The sequence below is a fragment of the Urocitellus parryii genome, chromosome 6 (assembly GCF_045843805.1).
Source record: "Urocitellus parryii isolate mUroPar1 chromosome 6, mUroPar1.hap1, whole genome shotgun sequence".
NCBI classification, from domain to species: domain Eukaryota; kingdom Metazoa; phylum Chordata; class Mammalia; order Rodentia; family Sciuridae; genus Urocitellus; species Urocitellus parryii.
Genome location: NC_135536.1, coordinates 199182233 through 199203537, shown reverse-complemented (window position 1 = coordinate 199203537; position 21305 = coordinate 199182233). Strand labels below are relative to the sequence as shown.

At 45.5% G+C, this 21305-nt stretch overlaps 1 protein-coding gene across 5 annotated transcripts; it reads right to left on the bottom strand.

Moving 5' to 3' along the window:
* Positions 1–328: 328 nt before the first annotated feature.
* Pcmtd2 (protein-L-isoaspartate (D-aspartate) O-methyltransferase domain containing 2) lies at positions 329–20922 on the bottom strand. Of its 5 annotated transcripts, XM_077800260.1 has the most exons (7): positions 20810–20892; positions 15609–15939; positions 11309–11411; positions 10502–10673; positions 7006–7126; positions 5243–5366; positions 2745–2968 (listed from the first exon to the last, which is right to left on the bottom strand). In XM_077800260.1, exons 2-7 carry the CDS (start codon positions 15913–15915, stop codon positions 2842–2844), a joined length of 954 nt encoding a protein of 317 aa, XP_077656386.1. In that variant the 5' UTR covers positions 15916–15939; positions 20810–20892; the 3' UTR covers positions 2745–2841. The 5 variants fall into 5 exon arrangements, with proteins under 5 accessions (XP_026269285.2, XP_077656384.1, XP_077656383.1 ...); XM_026413500.2 differs by lacking the exon at positions 7006–7126 and having other exon boundaries at positions 329–2968; XM_077800258.1 differs by lacking the exons at positions 7006–7126; positions 20810–20892 and adding an exon at positions 18789–19374 and having other exon boundaries at positions 329–2968.
* Positions 20923–21305: the final 383 nt, after the last annotated feature.

Genomic DNA, 21305 nt, shown 5'->3' with positions numbered 1-21305 from the left:
AAAATTTTATATGGACTGCACTAATTGAAGTAAATAATAAAAACTTTCCTGTACTTTAAGACACATGCTATCCTTTCACATCCTCAGAATAAGGGGAAATTGTGTCAAAACATCTAACAGACATTCTTCAAAGTATGTTTCGAGTTGCCTATTCATTTATTAACTAGGAACAGTGGTTGGCCTTCCCTACATCCACTATAAATGCTGCAGAACCAAGCAATCCAAGTACCTGGTGAGAAGAAACATACACTAATGAAGGGGAAAGGAGTATTTTTTGAGATTTTTTTTTTTTTTTGAAGAATGCAGGACACAGGACACAGAAGCAATGCTGAGAGTAAAACATCATAACTACCTTTATTATTCACTGTGTTTATTCATGTATGTCAGCTCATTAAAATCACTGTTTCAAATTTCTTGGATTTCCAGGCTGGAGAAAGGATTTTTATGTACATGCTGACTCTCATATTACATACTTGTTGTGCACAGATCTATGGCTTTTACCACTTTTCAGGTAAGTTGTGTGAAAACACAGAACCTAACAGTAAAGAGCCATCAGGACACGATGGTACGGCCTTGCTGACAATACAACTACAGGACGACACCTCTGGAAACAAAGTGTGTGTTATGGTGAATTCTGGTGTGAGGTGCTTAATCACAAGAAAACTTACTTACAATTTTCCTTTACACCAACCTATTTCTCACATATATTACAACTATATTTTTAACTGAATTCTGGTTTAAAAATCACAAACCAACAAAATATAAACACAAAATGCTAGAAAAAGTTTAACATATAGGGGAAACATCTCTTATGTATTATAGTGATTTTTATAATCTAGCATAAAGGCAAACGTGGTTTTTTAAAAATGCACTCCATATATAATTATAGGGGGGAAAATCAGCCAAGCCACCTAATGTAACATTTCACAGGTATCATTCTTTAATATCATGTCCACAGATTTCCATGTACATAGAAGCCTACACATCAATGAGAATAGTGTCAACAGGATCTGCAAACTACAAAGTATCAGCAAGTAAACTTAAATCATGCATTTCTCTCTGAAACAATGAAGCCTGGTTCTGAGTTAAAAGGCAGGTAAAAACTATAAACTGACTTTCCTTAAAGAGTGTATATTTACCAATCTAGGGCAATATGTTTTCCCAGCTACACATGCAGACTATATTGTGTTAAAAATCAAAAAGCAGAAAAGATCCAAAATAACCAGTCAAGCTACGATACCTAGAGAGACAGCAAAGTCTTCCCTGTGAGTCAGCTCGTGCTGGGGAAGATGAACCAACACCGGGACACTTGACCCTACGTCAGCACATGCACTCATTATTAACAGTTTACACTAGTCTATTCTTGGGTAAAAAAAAAAAAAAAAAATTCTTTAACAACAGCCAATGTTTTAGAATCAGCAATGGAATCAGTAACTTCAAATCATTTTGCCATCTGACTGCTAGACCCACAACTTGATAGAAAGCTCTCAAAACAAGGCCTAGAGAAGGTGGATCTCACAAATCACTGAGCTGAACTGTTCTAATGCAATGGAGCTACCAAAATACATACATCTGTTAAGAAAACTTACAAAACTAACAAATCTCTTTTTCTCTAGAATTATAAAAGATAAATCTATGAATCAATACTCTAATGTGATCACAGAGAGACAGCAAACTGAAGTCGAGCAGCACAAGCTGTCTGCAACGCTCCCTAGTCTACTTTCTACCTGCTGAGGACTGGGCAAGCCAACACCATGGAATCCATCATGGTCTTTAAAGACGTGAGATAAACCATCATCCCGATGGGCAGGGCAGAAGCACTTTGATGTATTACTTACACATGTAAATAAAGAGCTTGTTTTGTTTTCAGGATATGCTTCAGGAAATCACATGACAGTGGTTCTTTACAATTTAGGTAGCAAAAGGGGTCAGAAAAACACTCTTGGAAGTTCTTTGAAATTCCAAAAAGACAGCTGGCAGTTTGATGTTTTTATTCCTGCTCCCCCACACACAATTTTTCCTTTCAAAAATTACAGTTGACAACTCACATAAGATTTAATTAAGTTGATTAAAATAAGGGAGGGTGTTTCAATAATGTCTCCCCTCTAGAAAACCAAGTTCAACAAAACTCAGTGCCAGTAATTAAGAGGCCAGTACCATAAAATTCAAACCTGGGCAGTGGTACATCACACTGAGAAAAGATTTCATATATTTACAAAGTTGAGCTTCACCTCCCACAGGCAATTCTGCTTCAGGTGCACTTTGATGTGTGCATGCACCTGCAGGGGATTGGGGGGTGGGGGGCCAGTCGGCAGAACATCGTCTCTGCTGCACTTCAGTGTTTTAGCAGAGCTAAACCAAGCCTCCTGACTTGAGGAAAACACTCTTCTATGCAGCGTATATCCTGTCAGATCATGTTTAAAGAAATCACAGCACTGAATCAGAACTTTAGAGACACAAAGAAAAAGAAAACTACGACACGGATGAGTACAGCAGTCCCCTTCCCACGGCATCTGCTCCCAGGAGACACCTCAGACGGTACAATCAGACTCCAATCGGCTCTTCCTCGCTTTCTCCCTTCAAATAGAAGTTTATTTTTCTCTGTAATAAAGCAGGTAGTATTTCAGGGGGTCTGGCAGAGGGAGGCTCAGGACCTTCTGGCGTAGGAAGTTCACTGGAGGGTCTGGCTTGGTCTCTGGCAGGGTTTTCTCTTCTTCCCTCCGCTCTTCTTCCAAGTCTTCACAGCTGTTGTCATCGGAGGGGTTGGAAATACGACTAGCAAAGACCTCTTTGTCCAAAAAGACAATTGTTTCCATTCTACGGCGGCGGACCCTCCTTCGTTTACACCGAGGTGTGTTCTTCAGTCCACTTCCACTTCTGCTCGCTGCTTCCTGATGAATGACCTTCTTGATGGTGCCCCTGATGGCAATGCGGGCCAAGTCCTGGAGGCTGCGGACAGCCAATGGTGCTGCAAACAGCAAGAGGGCAAGAGGGTCTGAGCCAACACCACAAAGCCTGAAGGTGCGAACCTAATGGCACCTGAACTCACTGGCTATTCACAAGCACTGCAGAATGGGAGCACCTTTTAAGCAAGTGTTGATAAGTGCTCTCATCTGCATTCTGGGGTTTTCCCAAAGCAAGTTCAGGTACACTAATTTTTAACAATGAAAAGGAGAGAAAGTAATATTGCCTGGCTCCGGTCATTGGCAGAATTAACTGACAAGCTGTCACCATTTACTGTGTTCATTCATGTATTAACCCATGCAGGGTTACACAGCAGAGCTAACATTCTTCCATCTATTTTAACACTGTTCTAGCAACTTATAAACTGAGTATTTGTTCCGTTTCTTGTTAAAGTAGATAAGAGGAAATTTTTTATTAAAGTGGAGAAAAACAAAATCCCCAGAGTACAACAAGGAAAAAGATCATCTGGCACCTGGGGCAGAGTGACACTGGCACACAGTGAACATGCACAGCAGCACACAGGGCTCTTCTCATGGCCACCCAGCTCCTGAGACACCACAGGGACAGCTATCCCTAGGTCTCAATCCCTCCTCCTGCCACCCCCAGTGTTGTTCCCTAAGGCTCCAATGTCCACCATCCTCCTTTCCTGGCATGCCTGTGTCCCTGGTTTCACATCCATTCTGAGGCTTTACATAAGAGACCAGCTCCCCAGGTTCTAGTCCAGGCCCAAACAATAGCCTCAACACAAAAGGGACACCTCAGGCTCCCATGTCCTTCCTCAGAAAGGTCTGCACCCCTGAACCTTTCTCACTGCAGAGCCCACAGCATCCTGACTGGTTCTGGTCTTTAGCCTGCCTGCTTATCCACCCAGCTGAGAGGTGACCCGAGTGGGGCATGTCCAGCTACACACCCTCAGGTACACTGGCTTTATCTTTGCCAGTTTCCTACCCCACTGTCTCCATTGGCTTTACTTATCTAGGAAACTCTGGCCCAGGAAGACAGAAGCTCAGAGTATCTTTCTTACTTTGGGAACCCTAAGCACCATTAGGTGACTATGCACCACCAGCACTGGCTTTGAAGGCCTCCCTCAGAGCAAGCATCTCAGACAGCCAACTTGCCATCAGGACTGTTATCCAGGGCTGATTCTGCCTCCCACAGAAACACTTTCAATAAGACCAATAAAAAGTCTCATAAACACTCCAAAAGAGCCCTTGCCCTCCCAAACTCTGCTCTAGCAACCTCCCTTACCAACAGCAGCATCTGCGAGAAGTTTCCATGCTGCTCAGATCTCTAGAACATGCATCTGACAGACTCCCCCTGCAGGCAACATGCTGCACCTGAATGTCTGGTGGCCCTCCACAGCCTCCTGGTGAACTCAGATCTACCTACACACCAGTCCAGCTTCTCCCAAATGCCCACGTTCGACCACATTGGGAATATGCACTTTTAACTTTGCCCTGCTTCTGCAAAGACCTTTCCTCCCCTCCTCCTCTCTTTAGGGAATTCCTTTTTACCTCAAGACCAAGCACAACCACCACCTTCTATCCAACCTTCCTTGGTCCCTCTAAGCCCCTTCTATTGCTGCTTCCACTGTTGCTTGTTATCAAATTTTAAGGACCAATCTATGTCATATGACTAGAAAAGTATAATTACTTGATAATGATTCCTCTCAATCTGAAAAATATTTCTGGAAGGAATTTGCTAAAGTATACTGTCTTTGGGTATTGGAACTATGTGTGATATTTTCTTTCTCTCTTTTTTAAATCACATCAGCTGGAACTCTCATTTCTGTGTGAACTGTTTAAATCATAAAATCCTAGGAGAAATGCTACTCTGGCGTCAGCTCCTCTTCGCTCTGCACCCAGAAGAAGGGAAATGCAAAGGCTCACAGCAAGCCCCACCCACAATGGCAGAGGAGCATGGACACTGTCCGTCCTTGGTCTGCCCAGGTGGCAGCAGGTTCAAGTGTGATCACTCTCTCCCGGTAAACGAGTCAAGCGGTTTCAGTGTTCACAGGCAGGACCAGCTAGCTCCCTTTCTGAGAATCCACTGCTATCAATGGCATGACCAGTAGCAGCCCTTAACAGATTTAAAAGAAGCCTAAAATAACCTAAGATGGGAAACAAACAGGTTATAATTTTTAAATGCCTAAAACCCCCTGTACAATCTTAAGGTTCCAGTGGGGAGTGAACATCCAATTTTCTTATAAATCTTGTTTCCTTTTGAATTTCTAATGAGATTAAAAGATCTGTACGTCAAATACAGTGCATTTACTCACGTAGCTGGACAAGTCTGGACTTTCCTGACTCCGAGTGGCAGGGCTGGACCAGAGGAGCGAAGGAAACAGCCAGAATCTTTTTGGTTTCCCAAGCAGAAGGGCCTATGCGCGTTATCTTGGTCAACTATCCCAAAGACAAAAATGAGAATATCCAAAAAATTTGTCTACCAGATAGCTTGTGAGTGCAATCATTCTAATAAATAAAACAGATACACTAAAGTAAAACTGCCTGACAACATGGACCATAACATGGTATTGCATGAGTACAGCTCATGAGTATTCCTAGAAAAATTCTTAAGATGGAATTTACCCAAGGCCCCAGACACACCTCTGTTTACAGAAAGTATCTGTGACAGAGAAACTAGAGAAAGGACAGTGGGAGAAAATAACCAGAGATGAGAACAGTGGGGATTCTCATAAGACATCTTTCTTGGGCTCTTCGAGGTTGAAGAGGGGCTAACTTTAGGAACAGTAACTGAAAATGCACAACCCCACCCCAGCCCAGCCACACCCAATCCTGAATCCTGGCCACAACTAGGGTGCAGGAAAAGTACCAAGGGCAGGCATGGCTGCCCCTGGACTCTTCAACTTTCCATGTCATTCTGGACACCTGGGCGACTACTCTGCTCCTTCTGGAGAAATGTCCTGACGGCCCCCCACAGTGCACAGGAATTTGGTGGTGATACACTGTAGTGTTGACTGTCAAGACATTTTTTCTGAAATAGAGGATAAGGGCCAGAAAACCTAATCAGACAGCAAAGCTGCCACCTAGGCTAGTTTCCAAACAGCCTAAACAGGTCACGGTACTATTTTTGATCATGCTAAAATTAGATGTTAGTCTTTTGAAAATATCTAAGCTGGCAAATCCTATAAAAGGTTAAGTAGCCATGTAGTGTGTGTGTGTGTGTGTGTGTGTGTGTGTGTGTTTTGTACTGGGAATTGAACTCAGGAGTACTTAACCACTGAGCCAACATTCCCAGCCCTATTTTGCATTTTACTTAGAGACAGGGTCTCACTGAGTTGCTGAGGCTGGCTTTGAACTAGCAATCCTCCCATCTCAGCCTCCTGAGTGGCTGGGATTACAGGTATGTGCCACCACACCTGGCCCATGTACTATAAATATCAACAAGTTAATTACTTTCTCATATACTAGCAAAAAGTTTTTTAATTTTTTTTAGTTGTAGATGGACACAACACCTTTGTTCTGTTTATTTTTATGTGGTGCTGAGGATCAAACCCAGTGCCTCACACATGCTAGGCAAGTGCTCTACCACTGAGCTACAACTACAGCCCTTTGATATTTTTAAAAAGAATTTCTAGCTATAATAAATATAAAATATTTAAATATAATCAATGAATGATGTGTGAGACCTTAAATAAAACTATAAACCCCCATTTCATATTCTAGATGAACAGAAGAAATATTATAAATATCATAACTATGTCCACAATCCTCAAAATTATGTGGAGATAAAATGATTCCAATGAAAAATCTAGTGCATTTTTACCACAAAGCAGAGTGATAACATCACCTGTGTAAGCGAGAAATGTTCACAACAACACTGAGCGGAAAGAGCAGAGGAGACAGGTGCCCAAGCCCTCAGAGGCAGTGGCAGCCAGCACACGGCACTCCCACTGCACTGCCCGCACTGTCTGAAGCGGCAAAGCTTACAGCACACAGCCTTGAGCAAGCACTTCTACTTGTGAGGAAGCAGAGCTTTTGTCTTTTGCAGTTACATACTAAAATATCTGTGAGATTGTACCTGGAGAAGATACAAGGACAGTCACATCACAAAGAGGAGTACACACAGGCCTTCCTGGGAGCACTGTCAGTGACAGCAGAGGACGAGTGAGCCAAAGTGCCGTCACTAAACCATATTCATTCTATACCAACAAAAGGTTTTAGAAATAGACAACAGGAAGGGGCAAAGAATTTCCAGATACAGTGAACACCAAATACTTAGAAATAATAGATACAATATCTACAAAAAATAAATAAATAAAACTACAAAAACAAATCCTGTTCACACATGGCCGGGTGGGCAGACAGTGGGAGCACTGAAGGAGGGTTAGGAAGAAGTTTGCCTGCGTACTTTTTTAAGCAAAGAGATTTATACTAAAAGCACACCACACAGTGGTCACCACAGGCAAGGGTACGAGGGACAAGCCCAGGAAAAAAAGTCCCTGTTTAGACTTGGAGCCTCGTAACCACTTCAGGAAGGACACACCTAGAATGGTAACCCCTAAAAACTGAAAGGAAAGGAGTAAGCTGTGCGTCAGAAGTAAAATCTCAGCCGGGGTGTGGCTCAGTGGTGGACCACTTGCCTGGCTTGTGGAGGCCCTGGGCTTGAGCCCTGGCATGGGGTGGGGGGCGGAGGGATGGGTAGCAGTAAGATCTGAACAGGTCTGAACTAGTTTGGGTGGCACTGTCACTGCAGGTAGACAAGCAGCAGAGAGAAGGGTGGCACTGTGGCCAAGACTGGCTCCTCAGAAAGTCCCTGGTTCTGAAATCTGCCTGGAAGCTGCCAGTACGAACCCACAGTGCACTCTATCTCCACACCAAGCAAAACTGTCTGGCTCCACAAATCCCTGCACACACAGCCCCGTGTCAATGAGCACTCTGGGCCCCAGCTGTGGCCTCTCAACACCAACTCCCACCAACATATCAACCCTCAGGTCAAAACCTTACAGACTGAGGCTGCAATGCCTTTTCTCACCAGAAAGCAGCAGAGCCATCACAGAGGCAGAGGGTGTATCTGGCCCGAGACAGGCGGGAATCACACCAGTACTAAAACATGAGGCCCGTTCAATCTAGGAATGCATAAAGATGGCAAAATGCAAGCAAAACCTCAGTGATCACTACCTTTGGCAGATGTTAGAGGATCAAATTATTGAGAAATTAATAAATAAAAGTTAAGAATCAAAATTTATCCTCTCTCTCTTGTATAAAGTTACCTTAGGGGAATCTAATTAGTAATGAGAGGTTTTCTCTTCATAGAAGTACAATAGCTACTAAATAAAGAAGAAATGATAAAATCAAAAGGGTATTATTCTACAGTTTCTAATGAAATAATCCATCAGGTTCTAAATCATGGCCACAAGCATCAGAAAAAATAGACAACAGGTCTGATGTGCCTACACACAAAAGTCAGGCTGGCTCTCTGCATCCAAGGCTTCTGCATCCACAAATTCAACCAACCACATATCAAAACACTCAGGGAAACAATGTTACCAAACATGTACATATTTTTTTCTTGTCATTTATTCTGTACACAATACAGTATACAACTATTTACAAAGCATTTACATTGTATCAGTGTTGTATGGGACCAGAGGATGTACATCAGCTATATGCCAATGACATGATATATGATTTTTTTAATATTGATTTTTTAGTTGTAGATAGACACAATACCTTTGTTTTATTTATTCATTTTTATGTGGTGCTGAGGATCGAACCCAGGGCCTTGCACATGCTAGGTGAGTGCTCTACAGCTGAGCCACAACCCCAGCCCGATACGTGATTTTATATGAGAGGCCTAAGCATCTGCAGATGTGGGCATCCTGAACAGAGGATGGGTACCAAACAATGACTGCATATTTCAATACCTGGCAGATGTTCCTGTGCTCTTCTCCCCAAAATATATCGAACAGCACCCTAATCAGGTCTCTAGATCCAACCAGCAACACAGAAAAAACAGAGGACAGCAAAACCTAGACTGCAGGAAAGTCTACAGGACACATCAAGGCAAGTCCTTGAACCAATAAGCTGCAAAGAAAAAATGAAAGTGAAAGATGCAAGAACCTCTAGACCTAAAAGCACTTCAGAGTTGTACAAACCAAAGGCATCACACCAGCCTTAAACACGATCCCGTTTCAAACAACCTATAGGGAAGAAATTTCTCAGTCAATAAGGAAAATCTGAAAATGAACTGGATATTTGAAGATATTAACAAGTTACAATGGCTACTGGCTATTAATGTTACAAATGGTCTTATAACAATGTTTTTAAAAACAGCTTTTATCTTTTGTAGTTACATACTAAAATATTTACAATTTTTAAACTTAGGGGCATTCACTAATGTCTTTATAATAAAGAGTAATAGTGAGATAGTACACAGCATCTAATGCTTGAAAGTTGTAGCCAGTAATAAACAGTTCAACAAGCATTTCGGTGTAGGCACCAAAATGATACAGAATAGTGGACGACTTAGAATCACTTTCCTGGACTCTGATAGGTAAAACAATGTCAGTCATAACCAGTGTGTTCAATAATCTTTTTGAAAGAGGAGCAGCACAAATCAAAAGAATTAAGTCAGGTGCGTTGGCACAGGCCTGTGATCCCAGTAGCCTGGGAGGCTGAGAAGGGAGGATCACAAGTCCAAGGCCAAACTCAGCAACTGAGCCAGACCCTCAGCAACCTAATGAGATCTGAGACTCAGTCTCAAAAATTAAACAGGGCTGGGAATGTAGCTCAGTGGCAACCCCCCCCCATCCCCGGGTCAATCCCCAGTACCAAAAAAATAAATAAGTAAAATAAAAGTATTACAAGAATCATATGCTAATAGTCATTAGATTAAGATTATGAGCAGTTCTTCTCAGTTCATATTCTCCAGATTTTCTAAAATGGGTATTACTTCTGGAACAAAATAAATGCTAATATTTAAAAATTGCACAAAAGTGCACAACCTCCTAATTTATAACATTTCTATTTTTTCCTGGTTCTTTGTAACTGACAGAAATTTCTCCTAAGGACCAATTCACACCTGACTGACATGCCCATTTATTATAATCTCTTTTCCCAATGAAACACAGTACCTAAACACACACAAACATGCATGGCCAAACCAGAGCCTTGGAACAAGACTCCCAGGAAGCAGAGATTCTTATAAAGTACTCACCACCAAGGTACTTAACAAGCAGACTAACAAAATGAAATAATTATGATAATTTTATAAATTACAATTCTGGTATTAGAATAATTGTAATAACAATTAGAATAACTAGGGTGAGGAAGGAAGGAGGAGAAGAGGGAAGAAAAGAGGAGGGGAGAAAAGGAGTGAGAAGGAGGAGAGAGAGAAGGAAAAGAGGAACAGGGAGGGCCACACATCTAAGTCAGAGCTGGCCCAACACCATGCCTGTGACTGCCTGTCTCCTAGCTCACGAGATGGTGGAAGCTGTTACTAGAGTATATCTACATAAAATGCAGAGGAGACCTTGGCAGACAGGGCACAAAATGTCAGCTGCAGGGAGCCTGACCTTCTCCTCCAGGGGCATGACCAGAATTCCTCCAACCTTGAGAAGACTCTTCATGTACTCTTCATGTTCTTTCTGCACACCTGCCCCACAGTACACCCGATCATACTGAGAACAATCTGGGGAAATCTCCAGGCAATTGCCAGTAACAAAGGAGGGCTCGCAGAAGTCAAACCTGGAAAGAAAAATGTATTTTCTTTAAGTGACTGTACCATACTGCCATAAGACCATACAAAAATTCATATTGATCTCAGATTATGGTTCACTGTACAACCCAGAGAACTATGAGCCAGGAGCTGAAGCCACGATTCCAAAACCCACACAGTGCAAGTAAACACCATGAGCATGCCCCAAGTTTAAAGTGGCCTATAGTCAAGGTCGGCTGGACGGCTTGATGAGGGAGAGAAGGAAAAAGCACATTGTTTCCCTAAAAAGTCTAATTCCTAAAATAAGAACTTCGATGCCTTATCCTAAAGTGGCAAAAAGTAGTTATATAAATTGTTTAAAGACAAAAGGAACAACTGTATTTTACAAACAATTTTGTGATAAAAAGTTGTTTATACTGGAAACACGAAAATTTAGCAAGAAAAATTTTTGTTTTCTTCTCGTACTAATGAAAAACTGTCTTTACACAGGAATCAGAAAACCTAAAGTCCTTACAGAATATAAAAACAATCAGAAGAGGCACCCGGATGACCTGGGATCATCCCAACACAGCTCAGGCATGCTTGCAGGCAGCTGCACACTCAAGCCAACTTCTCTCTGACCAAAGTTCAAATTCTATTTCACACCCTCCAGTGTCTGACGTACTTGTCGAAGCTATCACTTGTTCTGATGAAGAAGTCCAGTTTCTGCTTTGCATACTCTATAACATCTGAATGTAGCTCCACCCCATGGTTCACACCAAAAGGACCTAAAAGGTTTCAGAATAAAAAAGTTTTTAGCACTAGAGAAAGAACACTTGCTTGCTTTTTCTACTTCATTAATTGCAACACATCTAACTTAGCATGTATTATATATAAACTCACAAGGTTTTTGGTTTTTGGTTTTTACAGGAGATTAAACCCACGAATGCTCTACCACTGAGCCACACCACAGCCCTTTTTATTTTTTATTTTGAGACAGGGTCTTGCTAAATTACCTAAGCTAGCCTGGAACTTGTAATCCTCCTGCCTTAGCCTTCCAAGTTGCTAGGACAGGTGTGGTTACCACATCCAGCAAAAACCCAAAAGGTTTTGCTGTCTTAGCACAATGGCAGGCCTAAACCCCTCAAGCCACTTTTTCCATGTATACAGCAGCCCCATTCACAACACAGATGCTCAGGTCTCTTTGCTCTCAAACAAGAATCATTTGAAAATGGGGTGGGGGAGCCAAGAGCTCAGGGTCTTCCTACTAAATTACAGAGGAAAAGTAAACATGCAAATGGGACAGATAGAGGCCTCAGCTGTGCTTGTCCAGAGGCAGCATTAGAGCAATTCTGTTTCCCACTAAGAGGTCCCCCAAAACACTTAGATATAGGCATTTTAATAATTCTCACAAAACAGGTTTTAATTATCGTTAGAATAAAACTATTATTAAAAGGCACAATGAGACATTTTTTAAATTTATTTTTTAGTTGCACTTGGACACAATACCTTTATTTTATTTATTTATATGAGGTGCTGAGGATAAAACCTAGGGGGAATAATTGTAATAACAATTAGAATAACTAGGGTGAGGAAGGAAGGAGGACATACTAGGCAGCACTCTACTGCTGAGCCACAACCCCAGCCCCACAATGAGACATTTTTTGTATCACAAGAAATGTATCCATAAGTTTTTTTGTTCGTTTGTATGCTTGCTTTCTGGATGTACTGGAGAGAGAACACAGGGCCTGTGCATGCTAGGCAAGCATTGAGCCACATCCTCAGCCCTTTTTATTTTATTTTTGAAGACAAGAGTGTGTCTAAGATGCCCAGGCTCACCTTGAATTGTAATCCTCCTGCCTCAGGAGATTGTCAGAAATTGCAGGAGTGTGCCACCAATTCTGGCTATGTTTCCACAATTTGAAATAAAACTGTGAGACTATTCACAAGCCCACACGATGAGGAAAAGCACTCCCTCCTGTAAACATGCTTCTAGATTAGTTTGGGGCAAGCAGAGAACACTTTACAAGCAGCTTACACCTCTGTACACCAAGTTCAACCCAGGCTCAATTCAGCAATGCAAAGGAAGACAGAGCACGAGGGCAGGGCGTGAGCACCTTCTCTGCACACTGTTCTGGGTGGTGCTTACCTGGAGGTGGACATGGATATAGAAGTCCACCAAACTCCATGCTTCACCTTACCCATCACTAAAACTCAACATGAGCAAACCCCTGAGCATGTAGGATTTTATAACTAGACATACACACTGCACTCACAGTGTATGTGGCACTGTTTGAGTGGTACTCAAACCCACAGCTTAACAGAAATACTGATGAATGAGCAAATGTCCGTGTACCTGATATCTGCACTTTGGCTCCTGGATACATCTGGACAGCCCTCTCCCCAGGCCAAGCCTCTACTCTTTTCTCTTAGTATCTCTCACACATCTTTAGCTGCTGCTAAACATTCCCTCATCAAGACACTCTTCCTGAGAAGTACTATGTTTGCTAGTTACAACATCAAACCTTAAAGTGTTTCAAATTTTAAGACCCTTGCCAATCACTGACTTGAATCCGCATTAGTCTAGCTTGTGTGCACTTGACCCCCCTTCCTTTTCTCATTAATCCCCCAACTTCAGCGTCAAACATTCACTAGACCTGATTTTCCAGCACTTGGGAAGCAGAGGCAGGAGGATCCCTTAAGCCCACAAGTTCCAAACCAACCTGAGCAACCTAGCAATACCATATCTCCAAAAAGAAAAAAAAATTAGAAAATGCTAAGTAGTTACTTCTATTTAGTAGTAGATATAGGACATGGTCCCTATTCCCAAGCAGCTCACCCACCAAACAGCAGTAACAGATCCTCCACTAGCAGAGAAGCATGATATGGTGGGCAGGGTAGTGCCTCAGGACATGGTACCACACATACTGTGGTCAGACTGCAAGACCCCTCCAAGCAGAGCAGCTCCCACATACAAGCCCCTCCTTCAGGCATGTTATCTCATGAACCACCATCCACCCCTCACTGGTAAGAAAGAAGTAAAGGAGAACTGTGGCTAAGGGGAGAGGAGCTTGCAGAATAGCACAGGGAGGCAGGTGAGATAGGATGAACCAGGGGAAGGCAGTGGGGTCAGGAGGGCCACCGCACCAAAGGAGACCCAGACCTAGTGTGCACAGGTGCTGGAAGGCCAACAAGGTCTGATCTCTGGAGTAAGGTGTGTGAGGTGGCAAAAAGGCCAAATACACTGGGGCATCTGGATGCAAATAGCCAAGATTCTGAACTGAGCTGCTTTGCCCCACTCACCACAGCAGAAGACACACACTTTCCTGCAGACTCAAGTGTAATTCCCAATACCCAGGGGACCCAGAAAGGAGAAGCAACAGTATCTAGGGTGTCTAGGATACAGCATCAAGCTGCAGGCACTCTCTTCTTTACCTCTAGGGCATCCAGAGCAGCAGGCTAGCCCAGGCTTGCTAGAGTCAGGCTTTCCAAGCATCTTTCTCCTATCAATAGCATTTCTAATCTAATCAGTTTTAAAGTCTACTTCCCAAAAAAACACCAGTTTAGCCAAGGTTCCTTCAGTTGTTCTGATATGAGGAGGGAGACTATAACTGGCAAGTTTAAAAATGATAAATCAACTGGGCACTGTGCTCTCAAAGCATGACAACCACAACAATCTCAACCAAAACAAACTGAGGTAAGAAGATTGAGTTAAAAACAAAACCGTACACACTTTAAAAGTTGAAGACAACTATCTATAACCTAGAGCCAAGTGACCAGTCTCAAATTTCACCAAATTTCAAAGTTCACAAACTTAAAAAAGAATCCAAACTTTTTATTCCATATCCACAAAAAATCAATTGTGACTTAGGGTTCTCCAGAGTGACAACAATTACAAAAAGCAGGGACTCTGACATACATGGTGGTGAGTTCTCCCTGACTTGTAAGCCGTTCTTAATATTCAGAATTTCATACTGCAAATACTTAGACCACTGTGAACATCCTTGTTTTGTTTTGAAACACAATCTGGCTGCATTGCCCAGGCTGGTCTCAAACTCCTGGGCTCAAGGGACTCCACTTCCTTGGCTTCTCAAGTAGCTGTGACTACAGGAGTGTGCCCACACCCAACACACTATGGATGTTCCTGATGTTTCTTTCATAACCACAAACAGTCCAACAGCAAATGCCGTCAGATCCAATATCAAAAAACGCCAACTGTAGCCACACCACACCGGCCTCATCCAGGGTCTCCCACTCAGCTTGCTATAGCAACCCAGCCCAATTCCTCTTCAGACTATCTCTCATAGCACAGAGCCACTCCTTCCATTTCCCTGGCAAACATATCCCACCTCACTCAGAGTAAGAGCACACATCTTTCCCCCAGTGTAGCATTTTACACAGGGCAAACATTCAGTAAACCCTTGGATATCTGATCCCCCCTCTAATATTATAAATATTAGAAATGGCCTTATTCCCACATGATTGCCACAAATTGTTCAGGAAAATGAGCTAAATGGCTTCAAGTAAGATAACCTATGAAACTACTTCCATTCCTAAAGTTTATTTAAAAGTATATAAACTTACAGGTATTACTCTTTTAGTATCAAACTTAAAACAAACAGAAACTACTTAGAAGAACTTAAACTACCAAGGACCATAATGACTCTCAGGGGAAAGGAGTAAAGGGAACACAGTGGTTAAGTCAAGAAACCACAAGTTCAAGATCTACCCTCCTCTCCTGGTGGTGCATCGGCATGACAGACTGCAGGCTGAAAGTGAGAAGAGACAGGAGAGAGGCCCTAAGAACTTGGGACTCATGGGTGCATGTCATCCGGCCACCCACCATACCATGACGACACTTCTGGCAAGTGTCGGGGAGGCCAAGTCTCTCACAGGACATGCAGTTAGTAGACTGTACTTTATGCCCAAAGAGAGCAACCTCAGGCAATGATCCAGGAAGCTGCACACTCTCCTTCTACACTCACCTAGAATAAGGCCCACCATGGAGCTGAGGTAGCCAGTGCCACTGCCCAGGTTCAGAAACGAGAGCCCAGGCTGCAGATCCAGGGCCTCCATCACCTCTGAGTAGATACATGGGGCGGAGAGGTGAATGTTTCCATGCTTCCATGCCAAGTCCTTGTAGGCATTTTCTTTAAACTCTTCAAGATAATAATCTGCACGATCGATAGCTCGGAAAGCCTGCTCTACCAGTTCCGTCCGGATATACTGGGCTTCCTTCAGATTATCAATCAGCTCATCGTTGTCCTCTCCAGCACTCACCGCACCGCCCATGTTCAGAATTACACTCAGGCAAGACTAGAACCAAAATCAAAGAATTATTTACATTAAGAATAAGATCAAAACAATAAAAGATCTAAATATACCAAATTCAAATTCTCAACCTCTGGAAATAATACAGATGAAATGTTTTGTCTAACTACCCAACCCTCCAGATTTAGATGAAAGATACCAGATTTAGAAGAAAAGCCCAGTTCAATTAGAAAGTCGAGCCAATAATACTAAAAAAAAAAAAAAAATGATGTTTATCTGAAATTCAAATTTAAGTGGTGTCTTAAATTTTGTCTGGTAATTCTACACCTCTACACACAAAAAGACCCACTTAAGTCAAGCACATCCAATGTGTTCATTTGGGTATTCTGATGTTCAATTTTTGGACAAAATATCAACAAAACTTTCTTCCCAAAGAGAACACATTGTGGCAAACACCTATTGCAATAAGCACAAAATGAACTTCAAAGCTGAAGCTAGGGAGCAGGATCAGCAGCTACCAGAACTCCCCTCTCCCACTTTTGAATGCACCATGCAGTTCTCCAACTCTCCCAAAAGTGCATTTCTTACTTTCTCCCAAATTACTTTCAGGGAGGAAAATGTGCAGCACCTGCCTGTCACCTTTCAGCCCAACTTCTGCAACACTGAGTCCTCATCTACTGCACAGGGAAATGCTCTTTCACCTGGAGTGCTCCTACTCCTCCTAAAACAGTTCATCCTGGCCCCAGGCACCTTTTCCAAAGCCTAGCTTTACTTCACACAAGATGGTGACTCAGGTGCAACTTCTGGGGAAAAGACCACCCCAGAGAGAGTAATTCAAACACTCTGCAGTGCTCCCTCTCAGTCCTGTGGGTCTCCAACTATAGAATGAGGGCAGCAAGGAAACACTGGGGCAGACAACTGTAGAAGAGCAGTTAGCCAGAATGAATACAAACACCACCTGTGTGAATCTCCAGCCTCTTAGAGCAGGTGAACAAAATGTGTCTCTTCTATTTACCTATCTCCATGATCAATATCTGAGGGCTGAACATGAGACTTCAAACCACAATTCAAATACTACACATCAGCCCCATTTGAAGCTGTTTCAGAGCCACAGTTCCATGACAGCCATGCTAGACAACTTAAACGGGGATTATGTGCTAACATTTGGGTTTAATCCTGGATGAGCGGCTTCATTCTGAAGCAACACCCCTATCTAGCCTGGCAGAGTCAATTGTCACAATCAGTGACAATTCTGTTCACTGATCAACAGTGGAGTCCTGCATTGGGACTCTTAATGGCCTATTTAGAAAGCCATATACCCTACTATGTGTCGGGTCAGGAAAGCCACCTCTTTACCCCAAAGCCTGTATGTAATGCTCTGTCACTGTATCTCAACACTGCTCTTTTCTTTTTATGAGATAGCACAAACTGTACATTAGGCATGCTTCATTTTCACTAAGTACCATTTATTTTGAACTTTTCCTCACTTTGAAAGTTTATTCCATATCAAAGGGCAGCTATTTAGAAAAACAGCTACCACCTTTCTAGTGGTGCCACCTGCCAGATGTGACCTCACATAAATGAGTTGGAGAAGAGCAGTTACCTGGCTCACCATCATAAAGCCAGGGCATGCAGTCAAAACCAGGACCTTGTGGTCTTAGCCCTGTGTTTTTTACACCAATGCAACTGACAGAGTAGCAACACTCTTTACCTGAAATGTCTTGCTAACCCTCTGACCATCAGGGCAACCCTACCCACAGGTACAGTGGGTGTGGTACTCTTACTGGCTTTATCCTATAATCCAACACTCCTTCCTAAGGATAGATCACTGCTAACTGCAGACATGGATGTAATCAGTCATCATGCAACCCACCAAAAATACCCACAACATGAAGATGTCCTCACCAAACCAAATCCTACCACTGCAACAGTTAAATCCAATTTCTCAAACTAATGGAAAAGCACTTTTAGGATGCTGCCCTTGATTGTACTTTACTGTTTGCTGAAATCCTTAATACAGTTCCTGCCCAGTAGTGACCAACAAGAAGAAGATGCACTGAGCTACAGCCACAAGGGAAGGTCTGTGACTGTGGCTATATCAACACGAGTAGAGCTGTGGTTATGGAAGTGGGCATTCCTAATTACATTGGTCTTGGCAATCTTCACAAGGAGGTCCCATGGTCCAATCTGGAGGTCATTTCTTAAAGGAACTATGAAGAGGATGAGCTGGGGATAGGGACTCAAAAGCACATATCCCGAGGGCAGAATGATGGAAAATGGGCTTCTCTTGAGAACCAGAGTCCTTAAAAGTTCCTATTCATGGAGAAAAGCCTAACCAGTGGTCCATGTTGGAAACAGTTACTACTAAACACACAGGAAAGCTTTCTAAAAACTGGAATTGTAAGGAGAGAGAGAGAGAGAGAGAGAGAGAGAGAGAGAGAGAGAGAGAGAGACTGGTTTCTAAGAGAGAGAGAGAGAGAGAGAGAGAAACTGGTTTCTCAGAGAAAAAGAGAGCGAGAAAAACTGGTTTCTCAAAACACTCTCCCAGCCACATCCCAGTTGAGGAACCAGTGGGGCCAGGGAAAACCCCACCACCTTAAAAGGATAGGCAGCCACAATTCCTGAGCCTTTATAGGCATCCAGCATCCCTCACTCTTGAATGACAGGCTACCAAGTGCATTTGCTTTAGCCATTTCTTGCTGACAAGAACAAAGACAACCTCTGTAGGCACAAGAGTGGCAAGAGGCTGATATTCAGCTGACAAATTTGAAGAGAAGAACAAAGGAACCCAGCCCAGACAAGTTCTCCTTGTCACTACTTAAGACCTTTTCCTACTGCTCAGGCCAATTCTATTTTCTGAAAAGATTCAAGGTAAAATTTGTTTCAAACTGTACCTACTACCCACTCGCTTCAGAACTACTTATGCAAGGACAGGCTGTTGTGGGCCTTGAGTAAGCTGATCCCAACTAGCACAGAGCAGGGGAGGACACGACCCACAGGACGTAATGTGGGGCAGGGAAGAGGCTGGGGAGAGAACATCATGGGGAGGAAAGATGCTGGGAAGAGCCTCTGGGGAGGGGGCGCTGGGGAGGAGGCACTGAGGAGAAGATGCTGGAGAAAGGAAGACTTTGGGAGGGAAGACGCTGGGGAGGGAAGATCATGGGGAGGGGACACTAAGGAGGGAAGATTATGGGATCCTAGGGAGGCGATGCTCCGGAGGGAAGATTATGGGGAGGGGGCACTGGGAGGGAAGATCATGAGGAGGGAAGCTTATGGGATCCTGGGGAGGGATGCTGGGGAGGCAAGATGCTGGGGAGGCAAGATGCTGGGGAGGCAAGATGCTGGGGAGGCAAGATGCTGGGGAGGGGGCACTGAGAGGGAAGATGCTGGGGAGGCAAGATGCTGGGGAGGGGGCGCTGAGAGGGAAGATGCTGGGGAGGCAAGATGCTGGGGAGGGGGCGCTGAGAGGGAAGATGCTGGGGAGGCAAGATGCTGGGGAGGCAAGATGCTGGGGAGGGGGCGCTGAGAGGGAAGATGCTGGGGAGGCAAGATGCTGGGGAGGGGGCGCTGAGAGGGAAGATGCTGGGGAGGGGGCGCTGAGAGGGAAGATGCTGGGGGGGGGCTGAGAGGGAAGATGCTGGGGAGGGGGCGCTGAGAGGGAAGATGCTGGGGAGGCAAGATGCTGGGGAGGCAAGATGCTGGGGAGGGGGCGCTGAGAGGGAAGATGCTGGGGAGGGGGCGCTGAGAGGGAAGATGCTGGGGAGGGGGCGCTGAGAGGGAAGATGCTGGGGAGGGAAGATCACGGGATCATGGGGAGGGGATGCTGGGGAGGGAAGATCATGGGATCCTGGGGAGGAATGATCTTGGGGAGGGAGCGCTGGGAGGGGAGATGCTGGGGAGGGAAGATCATGGGGAGGGGGCGCTGAGAGGGAAGATGCTGGGGAGGCAAGATGCTGGGGAGGGGGCGCTGAGAGGGAAGATGCTGGGGAGGCAAGATGCTGGGGAGGGGGCGCTGAGAGGGAAGATGCTGGGGAGGCAAGATGCTGGGGAGGCAAGATGCTGGGGAGGGGGCGCTGAGAGGGAAGATGCTGGGGAGGCAAGATGCTGGGGAGGGGGCGCTGAGAGGGAAGATGCTGGGGAGGCAAGATGCTGGGGAGGGGGCGCTGAGAGGGAAGATGCTGGGGAGGCAAGATGCTGGGGAGGGGGCGCTGAGAGGGAAGATGCTGGGGAGGCAAGATGCTGGGGAGGGGGCGCTGAGAGGGAAGATGCTGGGGAGGGGGCGCTGAGAGGGAAGATGCTAGGGGGGGGCTGAGAGGGAAGATGCTGGGGAGGGGGCGCTGAGAGGGAAGATGCTGGGGAGGCAAGATGCTGGGGAGGCAAGATGCTGGGGAGGGGGCGCTGAGAGGGAAGATGCTGGGGAGGGGGCGCTGAGAGGGAAGATGCTGGGGAGGGGGCGCTGAGAGGGAAGATGCTGGGGAGGGGGCGCTGAGAGGGAAGATGCTGGGGAGGGGGCGCTGAGAGGGAAGATGCTGGGGAGGGAAGATCACGGGATCATGGGGAGGGGATGCTGGGGAGGGAAGATCATGGGATCCTGGGGAGGAATGATCTTGGGGAGGGAGCGCTGGGAGGGGAGATGCTGGGGAGGGAAGATCATGGGGAGGGGGCGCTGGGAGGGGAGATGCTGGGGAGGGAAGTCATAGGCTCCTGGGGAGGGGTGCTGGGGAGGGAGCGTCGGGGAGCGGAGGCGCTGGCGGGGGGAGACTCCCGGGAGCCGCCAGGACGCAAACGTTCCCCGGAGAAGGGGAGGGGCGCGGGGAGACCAGGAAGACGGCTGGCGCTCAGGAGATCGAGGAGAGCAGCGGGGCTGCAGGAGGCGGGACCGGGGCGGCGGCGGCGGCGGCGGCGGAGGCTCTACCTCCGCGCTCGGCGGCCCGCGGGTCTGGGCCGCGACGGCAGCTGCTCGGGCGCGTCCCTGGCGTCCGCGGCCCGGACGCCGCTCCGACCTCGGCCGCCGTAAACATCCGCCGCCGCCTCTGCGCCTGCGCGCGACGCGGCCACACTGCGCCTGCGCCGCGGGTTAAAGGGGCAACGGTGAGGGCGCTTAAAGTGGCTACGCCTCCGTGGAGGGGGTTGTTTTGCAGGGCTAGCTGGCTGAGCCTCACCTGGGGTCTTTGCCTTCTCGGCCTAGTGACCTCGAGGGCAGACGACACTGGGAGGGGTGTCGGCGGGAGAAGGGGCCTCTGTCTCGGGGCACGAGGGAGAAGCTGTGGAGCCGGAGCCCGGCGGCAGGGGCGGTGGGGCCGAGAGGGGACCGAGGTTGGCTCCAGGACATCGCCCCTGTGCAAGTGACTCGCAGGGACAGAGGCAGAAATGAGGAAACAGGGCGTCGGGGTGCGCCACGTGTGGTGCAG